This window comes from Lethenteron reissneri, chromosome 71 (assembly GCF_015708825.2).
Source record: "Lethenteron reissneri isolate LAM-NWPU_2019-01 chromosome 71, ASM1570882v1, whole genome shotgun sequence".
NCBI lineage: Eukaryota > Metazoa > Chordata > Hyperoartia > Petromyzontiformes > Petromyzontidae > Lethenteron > Lethenteron reissneri.
Genome location: NC_083849.1, coordinates 1532337 through 1560117, shown reverse-complemented (window position 1 = coordinate 1560117; position 27781 = coordinate 1532337). Strand labels below are relative to the sequence as shown.

The 27781-nt window shown below is 58.6% G+C and overlaps 1 protein-coding gene across 3 annotated transcripts; it reads right to left on the bottom strand.

Annotated features, from left to right (window-relative positions):
* On the bottom strand, positions 1–27756 carry LOC133361106 (tenascin-like). Of its 3 annotated transcripts, XM_061579938.1 has the most exons (15): positions 26283–27756; positions 25340–25475; positions 24485–24603; positions 23355–23531; positions 21827–22994; positions 16078–16710; positions 15425–15550; positions 10292–10444; positions 8367–8500; positions 7361–7514; positions 5080–5291; positions 3717–3813; positions 2901–3062; positions 740–903; positions 1–151 (listed from the first exon to the last, which is right to left on the bottom strand). In XM_061579938.1, the coding sequence occupies exons 1-15, from the start codon at positions 26691–26693 to the stop codon at positions 32–34; spliced, it is 3966 nt and encodes a 1321-aa protein (XP_061435922.1). In that variant the 5' UTR covers positions 26694–27756; the 3' UTR covers positions 1–31. The 3 variants fall into 3 exon arrangements, with proteins under 3 accessions (XP_061435922.1, XP_061435924.1, XP_061435923.1); XM_061579940.1 differs by lacking the exon at positions 16078–16710; XM_061579939.1 differs by lacking the exons at positions 25340–25475; positions 26283–27756 and adding an exon at positions 25123–25159.
* Positions 27757–27781: the final 25 nt, after the last annotated feature.

Below are 27781 nucleotides of genomic sequence, written 5' to 3'. Positions count from 1 at the left end.
GTGTCTCCGTTAGTCCCCCGTGGTCTCTCCGTTAGTCCCCGTGGCGTCTCCTCCGCTTGGCGACCGTGTCCTGGAAGGCGTGCGGCCTCAGCTTCATCTCCACGAAGCTCAGAGACCCCTCGTGGCCACGCCACGCCACCCAGTTCACCCCCTACACACACAGCGTTCACACACACACAGCGTTCACACAGACACACACAGCGTTCACACACAGACACACACAGACACACACAGCGTTCACACACACAGTGTTCACACACGGCGTTCACACACAGACACACACAGCGTTCACACACAGACACACACAGCGTTCACACAGACACACACAGCGTTCACACACAGACACACACAGCGTTCACACACACAGCGTTCACACACGGCGTTCACACACAGTGTTCACTCACAGCACAGACCATGTGGTGTGATGTGGTGTGTGTGCTATGAGTGCACACGTGCGTAGTATGGGGTGTGTGCGGTGTGTGCGGTGTGATGCGTGCGGTATGATGTGTGCGGTATGACGCGTGCGGTATGACGTGTGCGGTATGATGCGTGCGGTATGATGCGTGCGGTATGATGCGTGCGGTGTGATGCGTGCGGTGTGATGCGTGCGGTGTGATGCGTGCGGTATGATGCGTGCGGTATGATGCGTGCGGTATGATGCGTGCGGTATGATGCGTGCGGTATGACGCATGTGGTATGATGCGTGCGGTATGATGCGCGCTGCTCGTCGAGGACTAACCCTGCTGTGGCTGGTGTCCCCGTAGCGCCCGTTCAGGTTGGCCTTGTGGCAGTTGCGGTACCACCAGCCGCCCCGGTAGGCCTCAGCACAGTGCGGGGCTGCCCCGTCGTGGTCACGGTCCGGCGTAGAGAACGCCCGGCCGTGGTGGTACGACAGGGAGTCACCTGCAGACACACGCAGCGCCGTGGTGGTGGGGTGGTGGTGGTGGTGGGGGTGGTGGTGTGGTGCTGGTGGGGTGTGGTGGTGGGGTGGTGGTGTGGTGGTAGTGGGGTGGTGGGGTGGTGGTAGTGGGGTGGTGGGGTGGTGGTGGTGTGGTGGTAGTGGGGGTGGTGATGGGGGTTGGGGGGTTGGTGGTGGTGGGGTGGTGGTGGTGGGGGTGGTGGTGGGGTGGTGGTGGTGTGGTGGGGGTGGTGGTGGTAGTGGGGTGGTGGTGGTGGTGTGGTGGTGGTGTCGTGATGCCGTGGTGTGGTGGTGGTGGGGTGGTGGTGGTGGGGGGATGGTGGTGGTGGGGTGGTGGTGGTGGTGGTGGGGTGGTGGTGGTGGTATGGTGGTGGTGGTGGTGGAACCACGTAGGGTGTGACATACAAGAGGGTGTGTCTCCGTGTGTATCTGTGTGAGCACCGGTTTATGTTTAATTCGTAGTTTCGTGGTAATTCATTGAAGGTGGAGGGGTTACCAGCCCCTCGTACCCATCCAGAGCCCCCGTTTAGCCACTGTGGTGGTCACAGACACCATGAGGGGAGAGGCCAATGGGCATTGGTCCTCCCCCCATAGCACTGTCTACGACAGTGTTGCCCGTCCGGCACCGCGAGGAGGGCGGAGGAGCGACGCTCACAACAACGAGCGGAGCGCCGGGTGGCTAAAGCACAGCAAGTTGATACAGTAGGGGGCACAGGTGGTGCATCAGCCAGTCATCTCGGTCATCTCGGTCAGTCGACCCGTGGCACCTGCTGGGTCTGCCCCGTGACCTCCTGCCAGCGGGCGTTCGACACTTCACGTGGCCTCAAGGTGCACATGGCCTGGCACAAGCGTCGTGGTGACGTCACCGCCACTTAGTGGCGAATGGCGGTTGTTGTTGTCTGTGTGTGTGTCTGTGTGTGTGTCTGTGTGTGTGTACCTGTGTGTATCTGTGTATCTGTGTGTGTGTACCTGTGTGTGTGTGTACCTGTGTCTGTGTGTGTCTGTGTGTGTCTGTGTGTGTGTGTCTTTGTGTGTGTATCTACGTGTGTATCTGTGTGTATGTGTACCTGTGTGTGTGTGTGTACCTGTACCTGTGTGTGTGTCTGTGTGTGTGTCTGTGTGTGTGTGTACCTGTGTGTGTATCTGTGTGTACCTGTGAGTGTGTCTGTGTGTGTGTCTGTGTGTGTGTGTACCTGTGTGTGTGTGTGTATCTGTGTGTATATCTGTGTATCTGTGTGTGTACCTGTGTGTGTGTGTGTACCTGTGTGTGTGTGTACCTGTACCTGTGTGTCTGTGTGTGTGTACCTGTGTGTACTTGTGTGTGTCTGTGTGTGTGTACCTGCGTTCCCGCTGTACTCTCCGATGCGCACGCGGTACAGCGAGGCGGCGTCCCCCACGTCTCTGTGTGTGTGTGTCTGTGTGTACCTGTGTGTGTCTGTCTGTGTGTGTGTGTGTACCTGTGAGTGTCTGTCTGTGTGTGTGTGTGTACCTGTGTGTGTGTGTCTGTGTGTGTGTGTGTCTGTGTGTGTGTGTCTGTGTGTGTGTGTGTACCTGTGTGTACCTGTGTGTGTGTCTGTGTGTGTACCTGTGTGTGTACCTGTGTGTGTGTCTGTGTGTGTGTCTGTGTGTGTGTACCTGTGTGTGTACCTATGTGTGTGTCTGTGTGTGTGTACCTGCATTTGTGGGGAGCGGTGGTGTAGCGGTTAGCGCGCTGCGCTATGAACCTGGCGACCCGGGTTCGATTCCCGCTCACGGCTAACACCAGTGACGATTATCTGAACCGGTCCTGGGCCTCCCCTAGGTCGACTCAGCCTTAAATGAGTACCTGGTGCGGTGTGTAAACATCGCCACTAGGGAGACAAAGGCGGTCGGGCGTGGTGCTGGCCACCCACCCCCTCGTGTACCGTTCCGGCCTTCATAGGTGCTCGCTAACAGCACTTGCCCTTACAGTCTGTTCAGGCTATACAGGGGATCTTTGTACCTGCGTCCCCGCTGTACTCTCCGATGCGCACGCGGTACAGCGAGGCGGCGTCCCCCACGGTGAAGCGGTCGTACTGGGCGAAGGCCGAGGCCTCCCCGTCGCCTAGCTCCACACGCAGCTCGTAGCGCGCCTGGGACGACAGCTCGTGCAGCGCACGCAGGCCTGGGGGGCGTCACACCACGTCATCACACCACGTGACGTCACACCACGTCATCACACCACGTGACGCCACGTGACACCACACTACGTGACACCACACCACGTCACACCACGTCATCACACCACGTCATCACACCACGTGACACCACACCACGTGACACCACACCACGTGACACCACACCACGTGACACCACACCACGTCACACCACGTCATCACACCACGTGACGTCACACCACGCCACACCACGTCATCACACCACGTCACACCACGTGACACCACACCACGTGACACCATGTCACACCACGTCACGTGACATCACACGACACCACGTCACGTGACGTCACACTACACCACGTCACGTGACATCACACCACACCACGTGACACCACACCACGTGACACCACACCACGTCATCACACCACGTGACACCACACCACGTGACACCACACCACGTGACACCACTCCACGTCACAACACACCACGTCACACCATGTCACACTACACCGTGTCACACCACACTTCGTGGAAGGTCAGGGTCAGGTTGAAGGTCGGGACAAAGGTCGGGGGGGGGGTCAGCTGAGGGTCATGGTGGAGGTCGGGGAGGGTCAGGTTGAAGGTCGGGGCAAAGGTCAGGGGTCAGGGGTCAGGGGACCCACCCATCCAGAATTCTCGCGAGGGCTCCCCGAATCCGTCCTCGTACTCTTGCCAGCCTCGCTCGAAGTTCGTGTGCCCACTCTGCCTGCGCTGGAACACCTGGGGGGGGGCGACAGTGGGAACATCGTCATCATCAGCATCATCAGCATCATCATCATCAGCATCATCATCATCAGCATCATCATCATCATCAGCTGCAGCAGCAGCAGTAGTAGCATCATCAGTAGTAGCCGCAGCATCATCAGTAGCATCATCAGCATCATCATCAGCAGCATCATCAGTAGTAGCAGCATCATCAGCAGCATCAGCAGCAGTAGTAGTAGGAGCAGCAGTAGCAGCAGGAGTAGCAGCAGCAGTAGTAGTAGGAGCAGCAGCAGTAGCAGCAGTAGCAGTAGCAGCAGCAGCAGTAGTAGTAGCAGCAGTAGCAGCAGTAGTAGCAGCAGCAGTAGCAGTAGTAGCAGTAGCAGCAGTAGTAGCAGCAGCAGTAGTAGTAGTAGCAGCAGTAGTAGTAGCAGCAGTAGCAGCAGTAGTAGCAGTAGTAGTAGCAGTAGCAGCAGCAGTAGCAGTAGTAGTAGGAGCAGCAGTAGCAGCAGTAGTAGTAGTAGAAGATGGATCAGGAGAAGCATCATTCACCATCACGACCATCATGGGGTCATCTTCACGAGTGTTACATCTAGGAGGCTACACGGAGGATCTTGGCGTGTGTGTGTCTGTGTGTATATGTCTCTGTGTGTGTGTGTCTGTGTGTGTATGTCCGTGTGTGTGTCTGTGTGTGTGTCCGTGTGTGTGTCTGTGTGTATATGTCTGTGTGTGTGTCTGTGTGTGTGTCTGTGTGTGTGTATGTCCGTGTGTGTGTGTCTGTGTGTGTGTGTGTCTCTGTCTGTGTGTCTGTGTGTGTGTCTGTGTATGTGTGTCTGTGTGTGTGTCTGTGTGTGTGTCTGTGTGTGTGTCTGTGTCAGTGGGGAGCGGTAGTGTAGCGGTTAGCGCGCTGCGCTATGAACCCGGCGACACGGGTTCGATTCCCGCTCACTGCCAACATCAGTGACAATTATCTGAACCGGTCCCGGGCCTCCCCGAGGTCGACTCAGCCTCAAATGAGTACCTGGTGCGCTGTGTAAACATTGCCACTAGGGAGACAAAGGCGGTCGGGCGTGGTGCTGGCCACCCACCCCCTCGTGTACCGTTCCGGCCTTCATAGGTGCTCGCTAACAGCACTTGCCCCTACAGTCTGTTCAGGCTATACGGGGGATCTTTGTCTTTGTCTTTGTGTGTGTGTGTGTGTCTGTGTGTGTCTGTGTGTCTGTCTGTGTGTGTGTGTCCGTGTGTGTCTGTCTGTGTGTGTGTGCGTGTGTGCGCGCGGGGTACCGTCCATCCTCCTCCGTCGGTGTGCATGTCACAGGTCACGTGCAGAGGCTTGGCAGGGTCACCCCGCAGGTAAACCACCACCTGCTCCCTCCTCGCTGCTGCCCCCTGCCCCCCCGCTGCCCCCGCTGCTGCTGCCCCCTCTGGCCCCCCCTTCTCGGGGTCGTTGAGCAGCACCTGGGAACAGTCACGTGGGAAGGGGAAGGGCAGCTGGGCTGCAAAGGGGCACAGAGACAAAGGTTCACCCACACCGCAGCGTAGCCTACACGGACCAGTCGGGGCAAGTGCTGTTGGTGAGCGAGTAGCAGCTGTGAGATATACAGACAAAGATCCCCCATGTAGCCTGTAACAGGCTGTCGGGGAAAGTGCTGTTAGTTAGCGAGTAGCAGCTATAAGATACAGACAAAGATCCCCCGTGTAGCCTTAACAGGCTGTCGGGGCAAGTGCTGTTAGTTAGCGAGTAGCAGCTATGAGAGACAGACAAAGATCCCCCGTGTAGCCTGCCCCAGGCTGTCGGGGCAAGTGCAGTTAGTTAGCGATTAGCAGCAGCAACACTGCAGGGTCTGTCCAATGACCTCCTCGTGCACCTAGCCTGGTACAGCAGTCAACCCATGGCACCTGCAGGGTCTGTCCCGTGACCTCCTCCTGCACCTAGCCTGGCACAGCAGCCAACCCACGGCACCTGCAGGGTCTGTCCTGTGACCTCCTCCTGCACCTAGCCTGGCACAGCAGTCAACCCATGGCACCTCAGTCTGCCCCATGACCTGCACCTAGCCTGGCACAGCAGTCAACTCATGCCACCTCAGTCTGTCCCATGACCTGCACCTAGCCTGGCACAGCAGTCAACCACGGCACCTGCAGGGTCTGCCCCGTGACCTCCTCCTCCTGCACCTAGCCTGGCACAGCAGTCAACCCATGCCACCTCAGTCTGCCCCATGACCTGCACCTAGCCTGGCACGGCAGTCAACTCATGCCGCATGAGTCTGTCCCATGACCTGCACCTAGCCTGGCACAGCAGTCAACCACGGCACCTGAGTCTGTCCCATGACCTGCACCTAGCCTGGCACGGCAGTCAACCCATGCCACCTGAGTCTGCCCCATGACCTGCACCTAGCCTGGCACGGCACTCAACCCACGGCACCTGCAGGGTCTGCCCCGTGACCTCTTCCTGCACCTAGCCTGGCACAGCAGTCAACCCACGGCACCTGAGTCTGTCCCATGACCTGCACCTAGCCTGGCACAGCAGTCAACCCATGCCACCTGAGTCTGTCCCGTGACCTCCTCCTGCACCTAGCCTGGCACAGCAGTCAACCCATGCCACCTGAGTCTGTCCCGTGACCTCCTCCTGCACCTAGCCTGGCACAGCAGTCAACCCATGCCACCTGAGTCTGTCCCGTGACCTCCTCCTGCACCTAGCCTGGCACAGCAGTCAACCCATGCCACATGAGTCTGTCCCATGACCTGCACCTAGCCTGGCACAGCAGTCAACCCATGCCACCTGAGTCTGTCCCATGACCTGCACCTAGCCTGGCACAGCAGTCAACCCACGGCACCTGCAGGGTCTGCCCCGTGACCTCTTCCTGCACCTAGCCTGGCACAGCAGTCAACCCATGCCACCTGAGTCTGTCCCATGACCTGCACCTAGCCTGGCACAGCAGTCAACCCACGGCACCTGCAGGGTCTGCCCCGTGACCTCTTCCTGCACCTAGCCTGGCACAGCAGTCAACCCATGCCACCTGAGTCTGTCCCATGACCTGCACCTAGCCTGGCACAGCAGTCAACCCACGGCACCTGCAGGGTCTGCCCCGTGACCTCTTCCTGCACCTAGCCTGGCACAGCAGTCAACCCATGCCACCTGAGTCTGTCCCATGACCTGCACCTAGCCTGGCACAGCAGTCAACCCACGGCACCTGCAGGGTCTGCCCCGTGACCTCTTCCTGCACCTAGCCTGGCACAGCAGTCAACCCATGCCACCTGAGTCTGTCCCATGACCTGCACCTAGCCTGGCACGGCAGTCAACGCGTGGTGAGCGTGCCGAGGTGAGCGAGCAGGAAGAGGAGGAGGAGTGGGGGGTGAGCGAGCAGCAGGAGGAGGAGTGAGTGGGGGGTGAGCGAGCAGCAGGAGGAGGAGTGAGTGGGGGGTGAGCGAGCAGCAGCAGGAGGAGTGAGTGGGGGGTGAGCGAGCAGCAGCAGGAGGAGTGAGTGGGGGGTGAGCGAGCAGCAGCAGGAGGAGTGAGTGGGGGGTGAGCGAGCAGCAGGAGGAGGAGTGAGTGGGGGGTGAGCACCTGTGTGCAGGTGGCTGCGTGTGGGTTGGCTGCGCGTGAGGACGCCCTCCAGTGCGGCGCTGGCCGTGACGAGGAGGCTGTAGTGGGTGTCGGGACGCAGCCCCGTCAGCTTCACCCACGGGGTGGACGCCGGGATTGTCAACTCCTGCGACTCCTGGGGGAGGGGGCACGGGGGGGGGGAGGGGCCACGGGGGGGATGGGGAGGGGCCAGGGGGGGCATGAGGGAGGGGCCACAGGGGGGCACGGGGGGCATTTAGTGGTGGTTGTGGTGATAGTTGTGGTGGTGGTTGTGGTTGTGGTGGTTGTGGTGCTTGTGGTGGTAGTGGTTGTGGTGATTGTGTTAGTGGTGGTTGTGGTTGTGGTGGTTGTAGTGGTGGTGGTGTTAGTGGTGTTAGTGGTGATGGTGGTAGTGGTGGTTGTGGTTGTGGTGGTTGTGGTGGTGGCACCTCGTGCGTGTCGTTGTGGTTGTGGTAGTGGTGGTGGTGGTAGTTGTGGTGGTGGTTGTGGTGGTGGCACCTCGTGCGTGTCGTTGTGGTTGTGGTAGTGGTGGTGGTGGTAGTTGTGGTGGTGGTTGTGGTGGTGGCACCTCGTGCGTGTCGTTGTGGTTGTGGTAGTGGTGGTGGTGGTGGTAGTTGTGGTGGTGGTTGTGGTGGTGGCACCTCGTGCGTATCGTTGTGGTTGTGGTAGTGGTGGTGGTGGTAGTTGTGGTGGTGGTTGTGGTGGTGGCACCTCGTGCGTGTCGTTGTGGTTGTGGTAGTGGTGGTGGTGGTAGTTGTGGTGGTGGTTGTGGTGGTGGCACCTCGTGCGTGTCGTTGTGGTTGTGGTAGTGGTGGTGGTGGTAGTTGTGGTGGTGGTTGTGGTGGTGGCACCTCGTGCGTGTCGTTGTGGTTGTGGTAGTGGTGGTGGTGGTGGTAGTTGTGGTGGTGGTTGTGGTGGTGGCACCTCGTGCGTGTCGTTGTGGTAGTGGTGGTGGTGGTAGTTGTGGTGGTGGTTGTGGTGGTGGCACCTCGTGCGTGTCGTTGCCGGCCTCGTAGTTGACGCTGAACCCCCCCGTGGCGTTCCCCAGCGGCGGCTTCCAGCTGACACGGGCAGCCCACGGGGTCACCCCACTCACTCGCACTGCGCGGGGGGGGTCCAGGCCTGGGGGGGGGGTGGAGGGGGTGGGGGGGGGGAGGGGGGGGGGGGAGTGGGGGGGGGAGTGGGGGGAGTGGGGGGGGCGGTGAGGGTGAAGAGAGGGGAGTGGGGAGATGGGCGAGTGAGGGAGTGGGGGGGGGGAGTGGGGGGGCGAGTGGGGGGAGTGGGGGGGTGGGGTGGAAGGGAGTGGGGGGGGGCGAGTGGGGGGGGGGCGGTGAGGGTGAAGAGAGGGGGGGAGTGGGGGGAGTGGGGGGGCGGTGATGGTGAAGAGAGTGGGGGAGTGGGCGAGTGGGGGGGGAGTGGGCGAGTGGGGGGGGGGGGAGTGGGGGGAGGGTGGGTGGGCGAGTGGGGGGGCGGTGATGGTGAAGGGAGTGGGCGAGTGGGGGGAGAGGAGTGAGAGGAGTGGAGTGGGGGGGAGGGGGGCGAGTGGGTGGAGGGGGGGGCAAGTGAGGGGAGTAGGGGGAGGGGGGCGAGTGGGGGGCACAGCAGTACAACCCATAACAGACGGCACCTAGCGGCTCCAGCTCCCACATATGGTGCGAAAGAGTTCAATAAACAAATACACTACACTAAAATACACTGTACACTACACTACAATACACTATACACTACATTACAATACACTATACACTACATTACAATACACTACATTACAATACACTATACACTACATTACAATACACTATACACTACAATACACTACACACTACATTATACACCATGCTGCACTACGATACACTACACACTGCACACTAACAACCTGCCTCCGCTATCCCCGCAGCGAATTGGCTCATCTTTGCCCATGAGGCCTGTGGCCCCATGAGGTCTGTGGCCCCATGAGGCCTGTGGCCCCATGAGGCTTGTGGATCCCATGAGGCCTGTGGCCCCATGAGGTCTGTGGCCCCATGAGGCTTGTGGACCCCATGAGGCCTGTGGCCCCATGAGGTCTGTGGCCCCATGAGGCTTGTGGACCCCATGAGGTCTGTGGCCCCATGAGGCCTGTGGCCCCATGAGGCTTGTGGACCCCATGAGGCCTGTGGCCCCATGAGGCCTGTGGACCCCATGAGGCCTGTGGCCCCATGAGGTCTGTGGCCCCATGAGGCCTGTGGCCCCATGAGGCTTGTGGACCCCATGAGGCCTGTGGCCCCATGAGGTCTGTGGCCCCATGAGGTCTGTGGACCCATGAGACCTGTGGACCCATGAGGCCTGTAGCCCCGTGAGGCCTGTGGCCCCATGAGGCCTGTGGCCCCATGAGGCCTGTGGCCCCGTGAGGCCTGTAGCCCCATGAGGCCTGTGGACCCATGAGGCCTGTAGCCCCATGAGGCCTGTGGACCCATGAGGCCTGTGGCCCCGTGAGGCCTGTAGCCCCATGAGGCCTGTGGACCCATGAGGCCTGTAGCCCCATGAGGCCTGTGGACCCATGAGGCCTGTGGGCCCCATGAGGCCTGTGGACCCATGAGGCCTGTGGACCCATGAGGCCTGTAGCCCCATGAGGTCTGTGGCCCCATGAGGTCTGTGGCCCCATGAGGCCTGTGGACCCGTGAGGCCTGTGGACCCCATGAGGCCTGTGGACCCCATGAGGCCTGTGGACCCCATGAGGTCTGTGGACTCCATGAGGCCTGTGGGCCCCATGAGGCCTGTGGGCTCATGAGGCTTGTGGACCCCATGAGGCCTGTGGGCTCTTGAGGCCTGTGGACCCGTGAGGTTTGTGGCCCAATGAGGCTTGTGGACCCCATGAGGCCTGTGACCCCGTGAGGCCTGTGAGCCCGTGAGGCCTGTGGGCCCCGCACGGCGTACCGGTGGTGAAGGCGGCCAGGCTGGGGGCGCTGCGAGCGGGGCCCCGCACCGCCGTGGCCGTCACCTCGTAGCGAGTGAGCGGCGACAGGTGGGTGACGGTGAACCACGTGGAGCGGCCTCCCAGCAGGGCGCTGCGGGCGGCCCCGGCGCGGCCTGCAGCATCAGCAGCATCGTCATCGGGAGTGATATCATCATCAGCATCATCATCATCAGCAGTAGTAGCATCATCGTCAGCATCGTCAGTAGTAGTATGATCATCGGGAGTGGCAGCATCATCGTTATCGGGAGTGATATCATCATCATCATGATTAGTAGTGGCATCATCGTCAGTAGTAGTATCATCATCAGTAGTGGCAGCATCATCATCATCGGGAGTGATATCATCATCGTCAGCAGCATCATCGTCGTCGGGAGTGATATCATCATCGCCAGCATCGTCAGTGGTAGTATCATCATCAGCAGCATCATCAGTAGTAGTATCATCAGCAGCAGCATCATCAGTAGTATCATCATCATCGGTAGTGATATCATCATCATCAGCATCGTCATCAGTAGTAGTATCATCAGCAGCAGCATCATCAGTAGTATCATCATCATCATCAGTAGTGGCATCATCATCAGCATCGTCATGATCAGTAGTAGCATCATCATCAGGAGGAACATCATCGTAATCATGATCAGTAGTTGCATCATCATAATCAGTAGTGGCATCATCACCATCATCAGTAGTGGCATCATCATCAGTAGCAGCATCGTCATCATCAGCATCATCATCAATAGCAGCAGCATCAGCATGGCTGTGTGGGTGTGTGTGTGTGGATGTGGTCACGGCAAAACAACCTCCTACCTCCTCGCGGTGCCGGACGGGCAACACTGTCGTGGACATTGCTGTGGGGGGAGGGCCAATGCCCATTGGCCTCTCCCCTCATGGCGTCTGTGACCACCACAGTGGCTAAACGGGGGCTCTGGACGGGTGTGAGGGGCTGGTAACCCCTCCACCTTCAATTCATTACCACTAAACCACGAATTAAACATAAACCTGTAACAAATAAGCTTGTGCCGGAGGCCCCGGGGGGTCAGGCTTTTATGACGTCTCCTGGCCAAACCCCATTTGGCGGAGCCAGGAGATTGAATTTTCACCCTCGGGGCTCCTCCAGAAACAACAAAAAACCATTGCGGATGGCCACGTGGAATGTTCGAACGCTCACTGCGGAGGAGAGGCTGCCACTCCTCTGTCGGGAGCTGGACCGGTACCGCCTGGATCTCTGTGGCATTCAGGAGGTCCGGTGGACCGGTTCTGGCTCCTGCCACCATGAGGGGTGGACAGTCCTCTACTCGGGGCAGGAGACTGCCAAACAACAGGGTGTGGCTCTTCTTCTGAACAAAAGAATGAAGGGGGCGTGGGAGCGTGGCGGTGAGGTGTGGGAAGCTGTAAGCCCCAGGATACTTTGGGCTCGCCTTCCCATCAACCAGAGGCGAGGAGTGGTGGTCGTGGTTACTTATGCCCCCACCGAAGACGAACATCCGTGGAGGGATGCAAGCAAAGCCGATGAGTCAGACGCTTTCTATGACCTCCTGTCACAGGTGCTGGCTAAAGTGGCCACTCGGGACAGAGTCATCTTGTTGGGTGACTTCAATGCCCGAGTTGGTCATGATGCTGACACCTGGTCTGGAGTGATTGGAAGGCATGGGCCAGATCAGCTCAATAATAACGGTAGGAGGCTGCTAGATTTTTGTGCAGCCCATGGGCTTGTAATTACCAACACGCTCTTCCGGCATCGGCGCATCCACACAACATCATGGATACATGCCGGGTCCAAGCAAGAACATCTGCTGGACTACATAGTGAAGGACCAGCGGATGCGAACCCATGTCCTTGACACCAGGACCTACCGTGGAGCTGATCTGTCCTCTGACCATCGACTAGTCATCTGTAAGATGCGCCTGCCTTTCTTCCACTCCGGTGGTGGGTGTACACCCAGGATCCCATTCCAACCAAAAGTGGCCTGGTCTCAGTTAGCTGATGAAAGTTGCAAGCGAGAATTTCATCATCGCTTGCAGCTGGGGTTGGCATCGTCCCCCACTCCACCTGATGTCGAGGGTAAATGGGCGAGGTTTAGGACTGTGACTCATGCAGCTGCAATGGCTGCTTTGGGTACGCGGTCCAGACCTCCCCAGAAACCCTGGCTGACAGAGGAGGTGTTCAGGTTAATTGAGAAAAAGCGACAGGCCCACTCTCATCGCCTACAGCATCCCACGTCAGAGAATGAGGAGGTTTACCGCAGCCTTCGCTCGGAAGTTCGGAGAGCCGTAAGGCGTTGTAAGGATGGGTGGTGGTCGCGGGTTGCTGAGGAGATGGAGTCTGCCTCAGTGGCCCGTGATCACAAATCACTATTTAACTCCATCAAAAAAGTAACCTGCAGCGCCACACCTATTACCATCATTAGAGGAAAAAAACGGTGATCCAATCTCCGACCCCCAGGAACAGGTTTGCAGATTTTCTGAGCATTTCTGTGAGGTCCTGGGGGAGGGAAATTCTCTCAGCCAGGAAAACATCATGGCACAAAGTGGGGATAACCCTGCTGAGGCTGCGGTGCCTCAAATATTGGAAGAGGTCACCTCCTGTGAGTGGCTGGCTGAGGTTCCAGCTGTTGAGGAAGTACTGAGGGCGATCCGGAGTCTGAGACCAGGGAAGGCACCGGGCAGAGATGATCTCCCAAGCGAAATGCTGAGGGAGTGTGGCGTTTGTGCACAGACTGCCCTATATGACATCATAACAACAGTCTGGACCACTGGACGGGTTCCGCAGGACTGGAAGGATGCCCTGGTGGTCCCCCTCTTTAAGAAGGGGGACCGCACAGACTGTAACAACTACAGGGGCATCTCACTCCTCAGTGTGCCGGGTAAGGTCCTGGCAAGGATTATTCAACATCGCCTTGCTAGGCACGCTGAGGAGGGGCTTGCGGAGCCCCAATGCGGTTTCAGGAAAGGGCGGTCCTGCACAGATGCCATATTTTCTGTCCGTCTGCTACAGCAGAGGTGTAGGGAATTCCAAAAAGACCTACATCTCTGCTTTATTGACCTGGTCAAGGCCTATGATACCATCAGTAGGACTGGACTCTGGGTTGTTCTTCGTGCTTTCGGAGTCCCTGACCCTCTGCTCACGATCATTAAGGACCTTCATGATGGTGAGCGGGCCCGGGTAAAACTACGTGGCCGGGAGTCGGAGCCTTTCCCTGTACACCTTGGGGTGCGACAGGGATGTCCTCTGGCTCCCACATTATTTAACATCTATTTTGACCGCGTAGTTCGTGAAGCCTTCAATAGCTGTACCGGAGGAATTTCCATTTGGTACAGATATAATGGGAGGCTGATCGACGCCCGGGTGCGATCAAGGGATGGCTCCCTATTGGTCAACCACGTTATGTATGCCGATGATTTGGTAATAGCTGCTCATTCAGAAGAGGAGTTGGAGGCGCTGCTGCTGAGACTGGAGCGTGCCACTAAGAGGTGGGGCCTTACCATCAGCCCCACCAAAACCAAGCACCTGCCTGGGTATTTTGTACCATCGGACACTCCACCCCCACAACTCCCAATTGGTGATGGGGCAGTTGTGGAGAGAGTGGAGAGTTTCCCATACCTGGGCAGTATGCTTATGACTGGCTCCAGTCTATCAGCAGAGGTCTCACTCCGAATCAGTCGAGCGGCAATATCTTTTCATCGGTTGCGTAACGCTGTGTGGAAGCTACCTGGTCTGTCGCTCCGCACGAAGCTTCAGGTCTTCTCGGCCACGGTCATTCCCTCCCTTCTCTACGCTTGCGAGACGTGGACCCCCCTGGTGGAGCATCTTCGCCGGTTGGAAACATTTAGGCTGGCCTGCCTACGATCCATCCTGGGTTTAACCAGGCTGGATTGTGTGAGGAGCTCACAAATCCTTGAAAGATCTGGGCAAAGTCCCATCAGTGAGCTCCTCCGGCAGGCAAGGCTGCGTTGGCTGGGTCATGTAGCCCGCATGCCCAGCCACCGCATGCCTAAACAGCTTTTGTTCGGCCGGATCGAGGGGGCTAGACGGGCGCGGCACGGGCTGGAGAAGAGATGGAGTGATGTGGTACAGGAGGACGTGGAGCTGAGTGGACTTGCCGATGACTGGTACCAGCGGTGTCAAGATCGGCCTCAGTGGAGGAGGCTCGTGAAGGACGCTACTGGGCAGTTGGAGGCAGTCGCCCTCCAACAACAACGGAGGGCGGAGGAGCGACGCTCACAACAACGAGCGGAGCGCCGGGTGGCTAAAGCACAGCAAGTTGGCACAGTAGGGGGCACAGGTGGTGCATCAGCCAGTCATCTCGGTCATCTCGGTCAGTCGACCAGTGGCACCTGGGTCTGCCCCGTGACCTCCTGCCAGCGGGCTTTCGACACTTCACGTGGCCTCAAGGTGCACTTGGCCTGGCACAAGCATCGTGGTGACGTCACCGCCACTTAGTGGCGAATGGCGGTTGTTGTTGTTGTTGTGTGGATGTGTGTGGGTATGTAGCGGAGCGACGCTCACAACAACGAGCGGAGCGCCGGGTGGCTAAAGCACAGCAAGTTGGTACAGTAGGGGGCACAGGTGGTACATAAGCCAGTCATCTCGGTCATCTCAGTCAGTCGACCCGTGGCACCTGCTGGGTCTGCCCCGTGACCTCCTGCCAGCGGGCGTTCGACACTTCACGTGGCCTCAAGGTGCACATGGCCTGGCACAAGCGTCGTGGTGACGTCACCGCCACTTAGTGGCGAATGACGGTTGTTGTTGTTGTGTAGGTGTGTGTGTGGATGTGTGTGTGTAGGTGTGTGTGTGTGTGGCTGTGTGTGTATAGGTGTGTGTAGGTGTAGGCATGTGTGTGTAGGCGTGTGTGTGTAGGTGTGTCTATGTAGGTGTGTGTGTGTATAGGTGTGTGTGTAGGTGTGTGTAGGTATGTGTGTGTGTAGGCGTGTGTGTGTAGGCGTGTGTGTGTAGGCGTATGTGTGTAGGTGTGTCTATGTAGGTGTGTGTGTGTATAGGTGTGTGTGTAGGTGTGTGTAGGTATGTGTGTGTGTAGGTGTGTGTGTGTAGGTGTGTGTGTGTAGGTATGTGTGTAGGCGTGTATGTGTGCTCACCTTCCACGTGGGGCGCATACCATGTGACCCTCACCCCCGTGACCCGTGGACTTGGGGGTGGCCACGTGACCCTGGCAGCCGTGGGGGAGACTTTGGTGACGGTCAGAGCCCCCAGGGGTCGTAGCGCTAGCGAGGGGGGGGGCAGCAGTGGAGAGAGCACGCACACAGACAAAGATCACCCGCGTTGCCTCAGCAGACTGTCGGGGCAAGTGCTGTTAGCACCCATGAAGGCTACCGGCACCGCGGCACGCGAGAGGCTGGGTGGCGCACCAGGTAACTTACTTGAGGCTGAGTCGACCTAGAGGTAGACCTAGGGTTTCTAACTCGGGCCTCGGCCGGGTGCGGGGTTCGTAGCGGCGCTAACCACTGCGCCACCGCTCCCCACCACAACCCCCGACAACCAACACAACCACCACCACGACCACAACGACCACCACTACTACCACCACAGCCACCACCACAACCACCACCACCACCACAACCACCACCACAACCACCACCACGACCACCACAACCACCACAACCACCACAACCACCACCACAACCACCACAACCACCACTGCACGTTCATTTCCAAAATCGCCCCCCGCCCCCCCCCCCAGCAAACATGTACCTAGCCTGGCACCACCACCACCCCGGTGCCCCATCGTTACCTGTGACGAGTCGGAGGGGGGGCGACCTGGGTAGGGCTGGTGGTGGCGGTGGGGGGGGGCTCCCCCCCCCTCTACCCCCGCCTCTCTGCGTGACCCCCAGCAGCAGCACCTCGTAGAGAGCTCCCTCGGTGAGCTCCGTCACGACGGCCGAGCGAGCTCCGGCCGGGGCCCAAAGCTCCCTCCATCCCTCGTCGTCGCCACGGTTACCGTCGCCGCCGCCTCCATCCCCGTTGCCACCGTTACCGTCGCCGCCCTCCTCCCGTTCGCCGCCGTAGGCTCCGCCCACTCCGTGCCTGGCTCCGCCCACTTCGTGCTTGGCCCCGCCCACACTCTCGCCGGCTCCTCCCACTTTGCCGCCCGCCCCGCCCACTTCCTCTCCTGCCACCTCCTGATCCTCGTGGAGGGAGCGGTACCGCACGGTGTACGAGTCGAAGGAGAGCTCCCCGGGGAACCAGGAGACGCGGAACGATGTCGCCGTCACCTCGGACGCCGCAAGGCCGATCTGCACGGTGGCGGGCGCCGGTGCCGACGATGAACCCGGCGCGGGCGAAGGCCCGGTGCTTGCCGGCACGGCGCTGGTGGACGGGGTGGACGGTGGTCGCGGGCGATGGCGCTGGGACTTCTCCGAGGAGGCTTTCGTCACGGTTGTCGAAAGGAGGTGGAGGAGGAGGAGGAGGAGAGGAAGATTCACCGAGACCCATAGACTCGCACATAGACCCACAGACTCATCACACAGAGACCCACAGACTCATCACACAGAGACCCATAGACTCATCACACAGAGACCCATAGACTCACACACACAGAGACCCATAGACTCATCACACAGAGACCCATAGACTCATCACACAGAGACCCATAGACTCACACACACAGAGACCCATAGACTCATCACACAGAGAGACCCACAGACACATCACACAGAGACCCATAGACTCACCACACAGAGAGACCCACAGACACATCACACAGAGACCCACAGACTCACCACACAGAGAGACCCACAGACACATCACACAGAGACCCACAGACTCATCACACAGAGAGACCCACAGACACACCACACAGAGACCTATAGACTCACCACACAGAGAGCCAGAGACTCATCACACAGAGACCCACAGACTCATCACACAGAGACCCACAGACTCACACAGAGACCCACAGACTCATCACACAGTGAGACCCACAGACTCATCACACAGAGACCCAGAGACTCATCACACAGAGACCTATAGACTCACACAGAGACCCAGAGACTCACACAGAGACCCATAGACTCACACAGAGACCCAGAGACTCACACAGAGACCCATAGACTCACACAGAGACCCATAGACTCATCACACAGAGACCCATAGACTCATCACACAGAGAGCCATAGACTCATCACACAGAGACCCATAGACTCATCACACAGAGACCCATAGACTCACCACACAGAGACCCATAGACTCAGCACACAGAGACTCATAGACTCACCACACAGAGACCCATAGACTCACCACACAGAGACCCATAGACTCACCACACAGAGACCCATAGACTCACCACACAGAGACCCATAGACTCACCACACAGAGAGACCCACAGACACATCACACAGAGACCCACAGACTCACCACACAGAGACCCAGAGACTCACCACACAGAAACCCACAGACTCACCACACAGAGACCCATAGACTCACACAGAGACCCACAGACTCACCACACAGAGACCCACAGACTCACCACACAGAGACCCAGAGACTCACCACACAGAAACCCACAGACTCACCACACAGAGACCCATAGACTCACACAGAGACCCATAGACTCACCACACAGAGACCCACAGACTCACCACACAGAAACCCAAATACTCATCACACAGAGACCCACAGACTCACACAGAGACCCACAGACTCACACAGAGACCCACAGACTCACACAGAGACCCATAGACTCACCACACAGAGACCCACAGACTCACACAGAGACCCACAGACTCACACAGAGACCCACAGACTCACACAGAGACCCATAGACTCACCACAGAGAGACACACAGACTCACCACACAGAGACCCACAGACTCACCACCATACAGAGACCCACAGACTCACCACACAGAGACCCATAGACTCACACGGAGACCCATAGACTCACACAGAGATCCATAGACTCACCACATAGAGACCTATAGACTCACACAGAGACCCATAGACACATCACACAGAGACCCACAGACTCACACAGAGACCCATAGACACATCACACAGAGACCCATAGACTCACACAGAGACCCATAGACTCACACAGAGACCCATAGACTCAGACAGAGACCCATAGACTCACCACATAGAGACCCACAGACTCAGACAGAGACCTATAGACTCACACAGAGACCCATAGACTCACCACACAGAGACCCATAGACTCAGACAGAGACCTATAGACTCACACAGAGACCCACAGACTCACCACACAGAGACCCATAGACTCACCACACAGAGACCCATAGACTCACCACACAGAGACCCATAGACTCACACAGAGACCCACAGACTCACCACACAGAGACCAATAGACTCACCACACAGAGACCCACAGACTCATCACACAGAGTCCCACAGACTCACCACACAGAGACCCACAAACTCACCACACAGAGACCCACAGACTCACCACACACAGAGACCCACAGACACGATGGTCCGAGCGAGCGACAGAGCAGTTCTGGGGCAGTGAGCGAGCGAGCGAGGGGAAGGAGGGAGCAATGCCGGGCAGGGTTGCAGGATCATTCCGAGATGGGAGGAGCTGGAGGAGTTATTCTTGGCGGCGGTGGTGGCGGTGGTGGAGTTGGTTGCGGTGGACGCATGCGTTGTGGTTTGGGGCAGGCAAGGTCATGCAGTTGCCCATTCCGGGAAAAGCGTGCAGCTCACCGATTCACCCACCTACCCATCCACTTACTCACCTACCTACCCATCCACTTACTCACTCGCTCACCATCCACTCACTCACCCACCTACCCATCCACTCACTCATCCAGCTACCCATCCACTCACTCACCCACCTACCCATCCACTCACTCACCCACCTACCCACCCACCCACTCACTAACCCACCCACCCACCCAACCCATCCACCTACCCATCTATTCATCCACCCACAAATGTACACACCAACTCACCTACTCACCCATCCACCCACTCACCCATCCATTCACTCACTTACCAACTGTTCCACCCACTCACCCACCTACCCATCCATCAATCCACCCACCCACCCATCCACCCACACATGTACACACTAAGTCACCCACCCACTCACCCAGCTCGCTCAACCCGCCCACACACACACAGCAGCACATCCTGAACACATCCCATGCCACGCTGCACCTCTCAGTCCCCATGCAGAGCCGGGCGGTGGTGGACAGGGGGGGTGGCAGAGGAGCGCGGAAGGGAGGTGGTGGTGGTGGAGGTGCTGGTGGTGGTGGAGGTGGCGGTGGGGGAGGTGGTGGTGGAGGTGGTGGTGGGTGAGGTCATGGTGGTGGAGGTGGTGGTGGTGGTGGTGGTGGAGGTGGTGGAGGTGGCGGTGGTAGAGGTGCTGGTAGTGGTGGTGGAGGTGGTGGTGGTGGAGGTAGTGGAGGTGGTGGTGGAGGTGGTGGAGGTGGTGGAGGTAGTGGAGGTGGCGGTGGTGGAGGTAGTGGAGGTGGCGGTGGTGGAGGTGGCGGTGGTGGTTGTGGTGGTGGAGGGGGAGGGGGTCCATAGCCATGCTCCCTCCCGCCAGGATGCCAGGCCACACAACCGAGACGACCGTTGCCGTGACCGTGGCTCCGACATTCAGTGCATCATCAGCATTGCCAGCCTCGCTTGAACTATCGCTTCGATGCAACCGAAACTCTGGACCTGGCTCCGACGTTCAGTGCATCATCAGCATTGCCAGGCTCGCTTCAACTATCGCTTCGATGCAACCGAAACTCTGGACCTGGCTCCGACATTCAGTGCATCATCAGCATTGCCAGCCTCGCTTCAACTATCGCTTCGATGCAACCGAAACTCTGGACCTGGCTCCGACGTTCAGTGCATCATCAGCATTGCCAGCCCCGCTTCAACCATCGCTTCGATGCAACCGAAACTCTGGACCTGGCTCCGACGTTCAGTGCATCATCAGCATTGCCAGCCTCGCTTCAACCATCGCTTCGATGCAACCGAAACTCTGGACCTGGCTCCGACGTTCAGTGCATCATCAGCATTGCCAGCCTCGCTTCAACTATCGCTTCGATGCAACCGAAACTCTGGACCTGGCTCCGACATTCAGTGCATCATCAGCATTGCCAGGCTCGCTTCAACTATCGCTTCGATGCAACCGAAACTCTGGACCTGGCTCCGACGTTCAGTGCATCATCAGCATTGCCAGCCTCGCTTCAACCATCGTTTCGATGCAACCGAAACTCTGGACCTGGCTCCGACGTTCAGTGCATCATCAGCATTGCCAGCCCCGCTTCAACCATCGCTTCGATGCAACCGAAACTCTGGACCTGGCTCCGACGTTCAGTGCATCATCAGCATTGCCAGCCTCGCTTCAACCATCGCTTCGATGCAACCGAAACTCTGGACCTGGCTCCGACGTTCAGTGCATCATCAGCATTGCCAGCCTCGCTTCAACTATCGCTTCGATGCAACCGAAACTCTGGACCTGGCTCCGACATTCAGTGCATCATCAGCATTGCCAGGCTCGCTTCAACTATCGCTTCGATGCAACCGAAACTCTGGACCTGGCTCCGACATTCAGTGCATCATCAGCACGGTCAGTGAGTTTTGTCTAACGAACCCAAAGCCGGGTGTTTGTGGACACGGGCCCAAAGAAACTCCACGATGCACAACATTCACAAGCTCACACTTGCTCAGAGGTCGCAACCGGGTACCCGATACCCGTACCCTACCCGATACTCGGCTACCCGTACCCGGTCGGGTACGGGTAGCCGGGTAGGCCGTGAGTCACTGGTGAGTAACCGTTTGTCACTCATTTCGGGTAGGCTACGGGTAGGGAACGGGTATCCGTACCCGGCCGGGTAAGGGTACGGGTACCCGTTTGCGACCCTGGTGCGGCCGGGTACGGGTAAGGAATCAAAACCCGTTTGCGACCTCTGCACTTGCTACGTTGGCACACTTGTTATTCGAGGGTTAAACTCATTTTGTTAGAACGGCTTGTTGTTGTTGTTGTCGTGTTCAGTTTGTTTTACTTTCCCCCGCACTAAGTATGGTTGGGCTACGTACGGTGCGAAAGAAGCTCAACGTACACAGACATACACACAAAGACAAAGATCCCCCGTATAGCCTTAACAAACTGAAGGGGCAAGTGCTGTTAGCGAGCACGTACACACATGCGTACACACATGCGTACACACATGCGTACACACGTACACACACACGTACACACACACGTACACATACACACACGTACAAACACACACATACACATACACACACGCGTACACACACACACGCGTACACACACACGTACACACATACACGCATACACACACGCGCATACACACGCATACACACACACACGTACACACACGCGTACACACACGCGTACACACACACGTACACACACACACACGCGTACACACGTACACACACACACACACGTCCACACACATATACACACACACGTACACACACACGTACACACACACACGTACATACACACGCACAAAAACAAACCTCACTAACAACACGCGGGCGCGTCGCTCTTACCCGTGGTGACGGACACGCGCAACGCCGGCCCGACCGTCCCGTCTTCGCCGTTGTTATCCTCATCAGCAGCCCCGTAGCCGTCGTCGTCGCCGTCACCACCACCGCCAACGACGCCTTGTACCAGCAGCTGGTACTCGCTCGCCTCGCGCAGCCCGGCGACCACCAGCACGGCCGCCTCGACCGGCACCGTCACCTCCCCTCCGCCTCCGGCTGCCCCGCCCACTCTCTCGCCAGCGCTGGCTCCGCCCACTCTGCCGCCAGCGCTGGCTCCGCCTACTCTGCCGCTAGCGCTGGCTCCGCCTACTCTGCCGCTAGCGCTGGCTTCGCCTACTCTGCCGCTAGCGCTGGCTCCGCCCACTCTGCCGCTAGCGCTGGCTCCGCCCACTCTCTCGCTAGCGCTGGCTCCGCCCACTCTCTCGCTAGCGCTGGCTCCGCCTACTCTGCCGCTAGCGCTGGCTCCACCCACTCTCTCGCTAGCGCTGGCTCCACCCACTCTCCCGCCGGCGCCTCCGGCCACGCCCACCGGCCTGCCGGCACCGCCGCGAGCCCCCGACCCTGACGGCGCCGCCCCCGACGGCCACCAGCGGACGAGCAGCCGGCGCGCGCCGGTGCCGAGGACGCCCGCCGGCAACCAGGAGAGCGTGAAACTCGTGTCGTTGACCCCCACCACGGAGACGGGGACCGCTCCCGCCCCGTCGCCGTGGTTACTGGGGTCGTGGTAGCCGCGGTCGTCGGGGCGACCGGCGACGTCGACGTCCTCCAGCGCGTTGTCCAGGAGGTCATCCTCCGGCTCCGGGGATGACGGGGATGACGGGGGAAGGACAACGCCACCGATCGGTTCGTCGCTGCTCGGGGGTCGAATTCGGCGTGCGGGGACAGCACCACCACCGCCTCCACCACCACCACCACCACCGCCTCCACCACCACCACCACCAGCTCCTCCGTCGCCTCGGCCACCTTCTCCCGCCTTGTCGACGCAGGTGACGGTGCGGATGGAGAGACGGGAGAGCAGCACCGACTCCCAGGCGCTGTCGTCAAAGTCCACGGCGTCTCCCGCGACGTCTCCACCTCCTCCATCGACGGGAGGATCGGTACCCACGGAGACCGTGGGAGCCGTGGTGGAGGTGGGCACCAGGGCCGGAACTTTCTCTGCCGTTGGCTCGGGCGCCTGGGGGGAGAGTTAAAAGTTCAAAGGTCAAAGTTCATGTATTAGGTGTAGCCCTGTGAGCCATTCAGCTCTTGAATCGGGTGCAACCGCAACAAACAAAAAACAAAAAGATGAACAATAAAACATCTTATAGTGACTATGTGACTAAGTGCAAACAGAAAATCCAAGAAAAGACAGCAAAATATTGCAGAAAAATCACCGTACACCAACCCTGTGTGCAAATATCCCAGTTGGATAGAGAGACACTGTAGATGGCGATAGACAGAAATAGATAAAAAGACAGAGAGAGAGAGAGGCAGTGTTAGGGATCGAGGCGCTGTGTGGGTGCAAGTGCTGGGGACAGCGAGCGAGGTTGCTGACCTTGGGGCAGTCGTGTCCGTCGGTGCCCTGGGGGCAGGGCTGGGCCTGCACGGCGGGGATGAGGCAGCCGGGGCCTGTGTAGGCATCGCCGCAGTGGCACACGCCGGAGACGCAGCGGCCTCGACCCCCACAGCCGCCCACGCAGCCCGCGTCGGACAATCCGCCCGGAATCAGAACCTTGCGTGGCACGCGCAGCATCAGCAAGGATACTGCGTCAGTCACCACCGACGCAACCACCACCACTACAACCACCACCACTGCAACCACCGCCATACTGTGTTTAGCCACCACCACAACCACCACCACTCACTCACTAACCAACTCACCCACCCACTTCCTCACCAACTCACCCACCCACTCACCCACCCACCCACTCACACACCCACCCACCCACTCACCCACCCACTCACACACCCACCAACTCACCCACCCACTCACCCACCCATCCACCCACTCACCCACTCACCCACCCACCCACTCACACACCCACTCACCCACCCACCCACTCACCCAAACACCCACTCACCCACCTACTCACCCACCCACCCACTCACCCATCCACCCACCCACTCACCCACTCACCCACCCACTCACCCACCCACTCACCCACCCACCCACTCACTCACTCACCCACATGTGGTGTGGAGGCACAGCTACGAGGAGGTATGAACGGGACGCCTCACAGCACCGTGGGATGATTGATGGATGTGTAGTGACATAGAATCGGTCACATAGCAGCACAGCACCGGCTGCTGGCAGGGAAGGAGATCTGCAGCTTACAGCAGCGCTGACCTACAGCAGGCCACGTGATAGACCAGAGAGATGGATCTAGGGGAAAGGTCACGGACGGTGGCACACTGAGAACCCATTGGTAGGTTCCAGAAGCGGGGCGTGGCCGGGGGGCGGAGCCAGGCCATGCCGAGAATAAAAGAGAGGCCCCGGGAGGGGAGCTCGGGGCTGTCGCGTGGAGCGGGTTCCCCATCGTTGCCGCTGAAGTCTTCGCCATCTCGGCGTTGCCGGTCAGGCGGTCTACCGGCTGTCCCGGCTGGGAACCGTAGCGACGACTGAGTCTCTGAGTCAGTCACTACAGACGCACAGACATATCCGGGTCAGACCAAGTGCCTTGGTACCTGCGGGGGGCGTTTCAGGGTGCAGTCTGGACCGGTCCATTCAGGCTCACAGGTGCAGGCGCGGGTGTTGGGGTCCAGCGCACCCCTGCCGCTGCATGGGTCTCTCTGCACGGTCTCTCCTGGGAGGGTAGAGAGTGGGGGGGGGGGGGGGGGGTAAGGGGGATGGGCGGTTGGGGAGATACGTCATTTCCGTGTGTCTTTGCGTGTGTGTGTGTGCGTGTGTACGTGTGCGTGTGTGTACGTGTGTGTGTGTACGTGTGTTACCACGTGTCTTTGCATGTGTGTGCCAGTGTGTGTGTGCGTGTGTGTACGTGTGTGTGTGTACGTGTGTTACCTCGTGTCTTTGCATGTGTGTGCCAGTGTGTGTGTACGTGTGTGTGTGTGTGTCTACGTGTGTTACCACGTGTCTTCGCATGTGTGTGCCAGTGTGTGTGTACGTGTGCGTGTGGCGTGTGTGTACGTGTGCCCCTCCCCTCCGTGCCCCTCTGTGTATCCCCCCCAACTCCCCCATCAGCCTCCTCCCCTCCGTGCCCCCCCTCTCCCCCGTGCCCCCCCCCCGTGCCCCCCAGTGCCCCCCCAGTGCCCCCAGTGCCCCCCTCAGTGCCCCCGTGCCCCCCCAGTGCCCCCCGTGCCCCCACCTGTGAGCTCCATGCGCTCGCTCCCGCAGGCCCCGTGCCCCCCCCAGTGTCCCCCGTGCCCCCACCTGTGAGCTCCATGCGCTCGCTCCCACAGGCCCCGTGCCCCCCAGTGCCCCCCGTGCCCCCCCCCGTGCCCCCACCTGTGAGCTCCATGCGCTCGCTCCCGCAGGCCCCGTGCCCCCCAGTGCCCCCCGTGCCCCCCCCCCCGTGCCCCCACCTGTGAGCTCCATGCGCTCGCTCCCGCAGGCCCCGTGCCCCCCGCCGTTGCAGCAGGCCGAGGGCACGGAGCAGAGGGCTCGGAGCGAGGCGACCTCGCCCTCCAGCAGCTCCAAGCGCGCCAGCAGGCCCGCCGCCTGCAACCACCCAGCAACAGTAGCAGCAGCAGTAGCAGCAGCAGTAACAACATCATCAGTAGCAGCAGTAGCAACATCATCAGTATTAGAAATATCATCAGTAGCAGCAGTAGCAGCAGTAGCAGCAGCAGCAGTAGCAGCAGTAGCAGCAGCAGCAGTAGCAGCAACAGTAGCAGCAACATCATCAGTAGTAGTAGCAGCAGTAGCAACATCATCAGTAGCAGCAACATCATCAGTAGCAACATCATCAGTATTAGCAACATCATCAGTAGCAGCAGTAGCAGTAGTAGCAGCAGTACCAACATCATCAGTAGCAGCAGTAGCAACATCATCAACAGCAGTACCAACAGTAGCAGCATCATCAACAGTAGTAGCAACAGGCAATATCATCAGGCAGTAGTATCATCAGCATCATCATCAGCATCATCATCAGCATCATCGTCAGCATCATCGTCAGCATCATCATCATCAGCATCATCATCAGCAGCATCATCATCATCAGCATCATCATCAGCATCATCGTCATCATCAGCATCATCATCATCATCAACTCCCACCGTGTGGGTCCCGTCAACGCCCTCAACCGAAGCCGACAGCTTCCACCGCCTGCGACGTCACAACACGGCGCCTGTGACGTCACAACATGGCGCCTGTGACGTCACAACATGGCGCCTGTGATGTCACAACATGGCGCCTGTGACGTCACAACATGGCGTGCATCGACATCCCACGTGGCGCTTGCGACGGTCACCACGTGGCGCGCAGTGACGTCACCACGACTCTGACCACCACCACCAACTCACCCACCTGCTCGTACTGCCTCTGCTGCTGCTGCTGGTGGTTGCCGCAGGGAACCGGTGGAACGACCACGCGATGGGTGAACACCGCGCCTGCGCCTCCCTCCACCGTCCTCGCCGCTCCACCATCACCACCATCGCCACCACCGCCGCCACCACCATCTCCGGCAGCGGAGGCGCACTCGGAACCTCCGACGTTGATGTTGTAGACGTGGTGGAACACCATCCGCTTGCCGCCATCGTCGGCATCGTCCGCTTCAAGCTGCTGATGATGCTGCTGCTGCTGGTGCTGCTTGCCGGGCATCCCGCGAGCATCTTTCGCGACGAGCGCCAGCGCACACGCCGGCAGCGAGAGCAGCGCCAGCGTCACCAGCAGCGACCGCGGGGTCGGTGCCACGCGCCGGCGAAGAGATGGAGCCATGGGGTCGGAGTGGCGGGTCCACTCGGCGGATTGTGGCGCTCTGCTCTGTTGGCTCACTCTTAACTTTACCAACTAACTATATTAACTAGATCTTCACTTTAGTGGCTTTACCAACTAACTATGTTAATTAGTTCTTAACTTTACCAACTAACTATATTCACTAGTTCTTAACTTTAGTGACTTTACCAACTAACTATATTAACTATCTCTTAACTTTAGTGACTAGCTCTTAACTGTCAACGATCTTTCCACTAATAATTGTCTCACAGAGAGTAAATCTCACCCTCACCGCACCACCAATCACTCTCACCTCACCAATATTATCTCTCAACTCACTCTCACCTCTCTCCTCACTAATTCCTCACCCCTCACCTCACCCACACAGCGTTAGTGGCTGTCTGTCCCACGCTCTCTGTCTCTTTGTCTGTCTGTGTCTGTCTGTCTGTCTCTCTCTCTCTGTCTGTCTGTCTCTCTGTCTGTCTGTATGTTTCTCTGTCTCTCTGTCTGTCTGTCTGTCTCTGTCTCTCTGTCTGTCTGTTTGTCTCTCTCTGTCTCTCTGTCTGTCTGTATGTTTCTCTGTCTCTCTGTCTCTCTCTGTCTATCTGTCTGTCTGTCTCTCTGTCTCTCTGTCTGTCTGTATGTTTATCTGTCTCTCTGTCTCTCTCTCTGTCTCTCTGTCTGTATGTTTCTCTATATCTCTGTCTCTCTCTCTGTCTCTCTGTCTCTCTCTGTCCGTAGCCCCGCAAAATCTCCTCACCCCACGCACATCCTCACCACCACCTCACCACGACCTCCTCATCGTCCCCTGCATCCTCACACGCTCGCTCACGATAAAAGTATCCCGTCTGTCTGACTGTCTTTCTCGGTCTGTCTCTCTCTGTCTGAAGATCTCTCGCTGTGTGTGTGTGTCTCTGTGTCTGTGTGTCTCTGTGTGTGTGTGTCTCTGTGTGTGTGTCTCTGTGTGTGTGTGTATCTCTCTGTGCCTGTGTGTGTGTCTCTCTTTATGTGTCTGTGTGTGTCTCTCTCTGTCTGAAGATCTCTCGCTGTGTGTGAGTCTCTGTGTCTGTGTCTTGTGTGTCTCTGTGTCT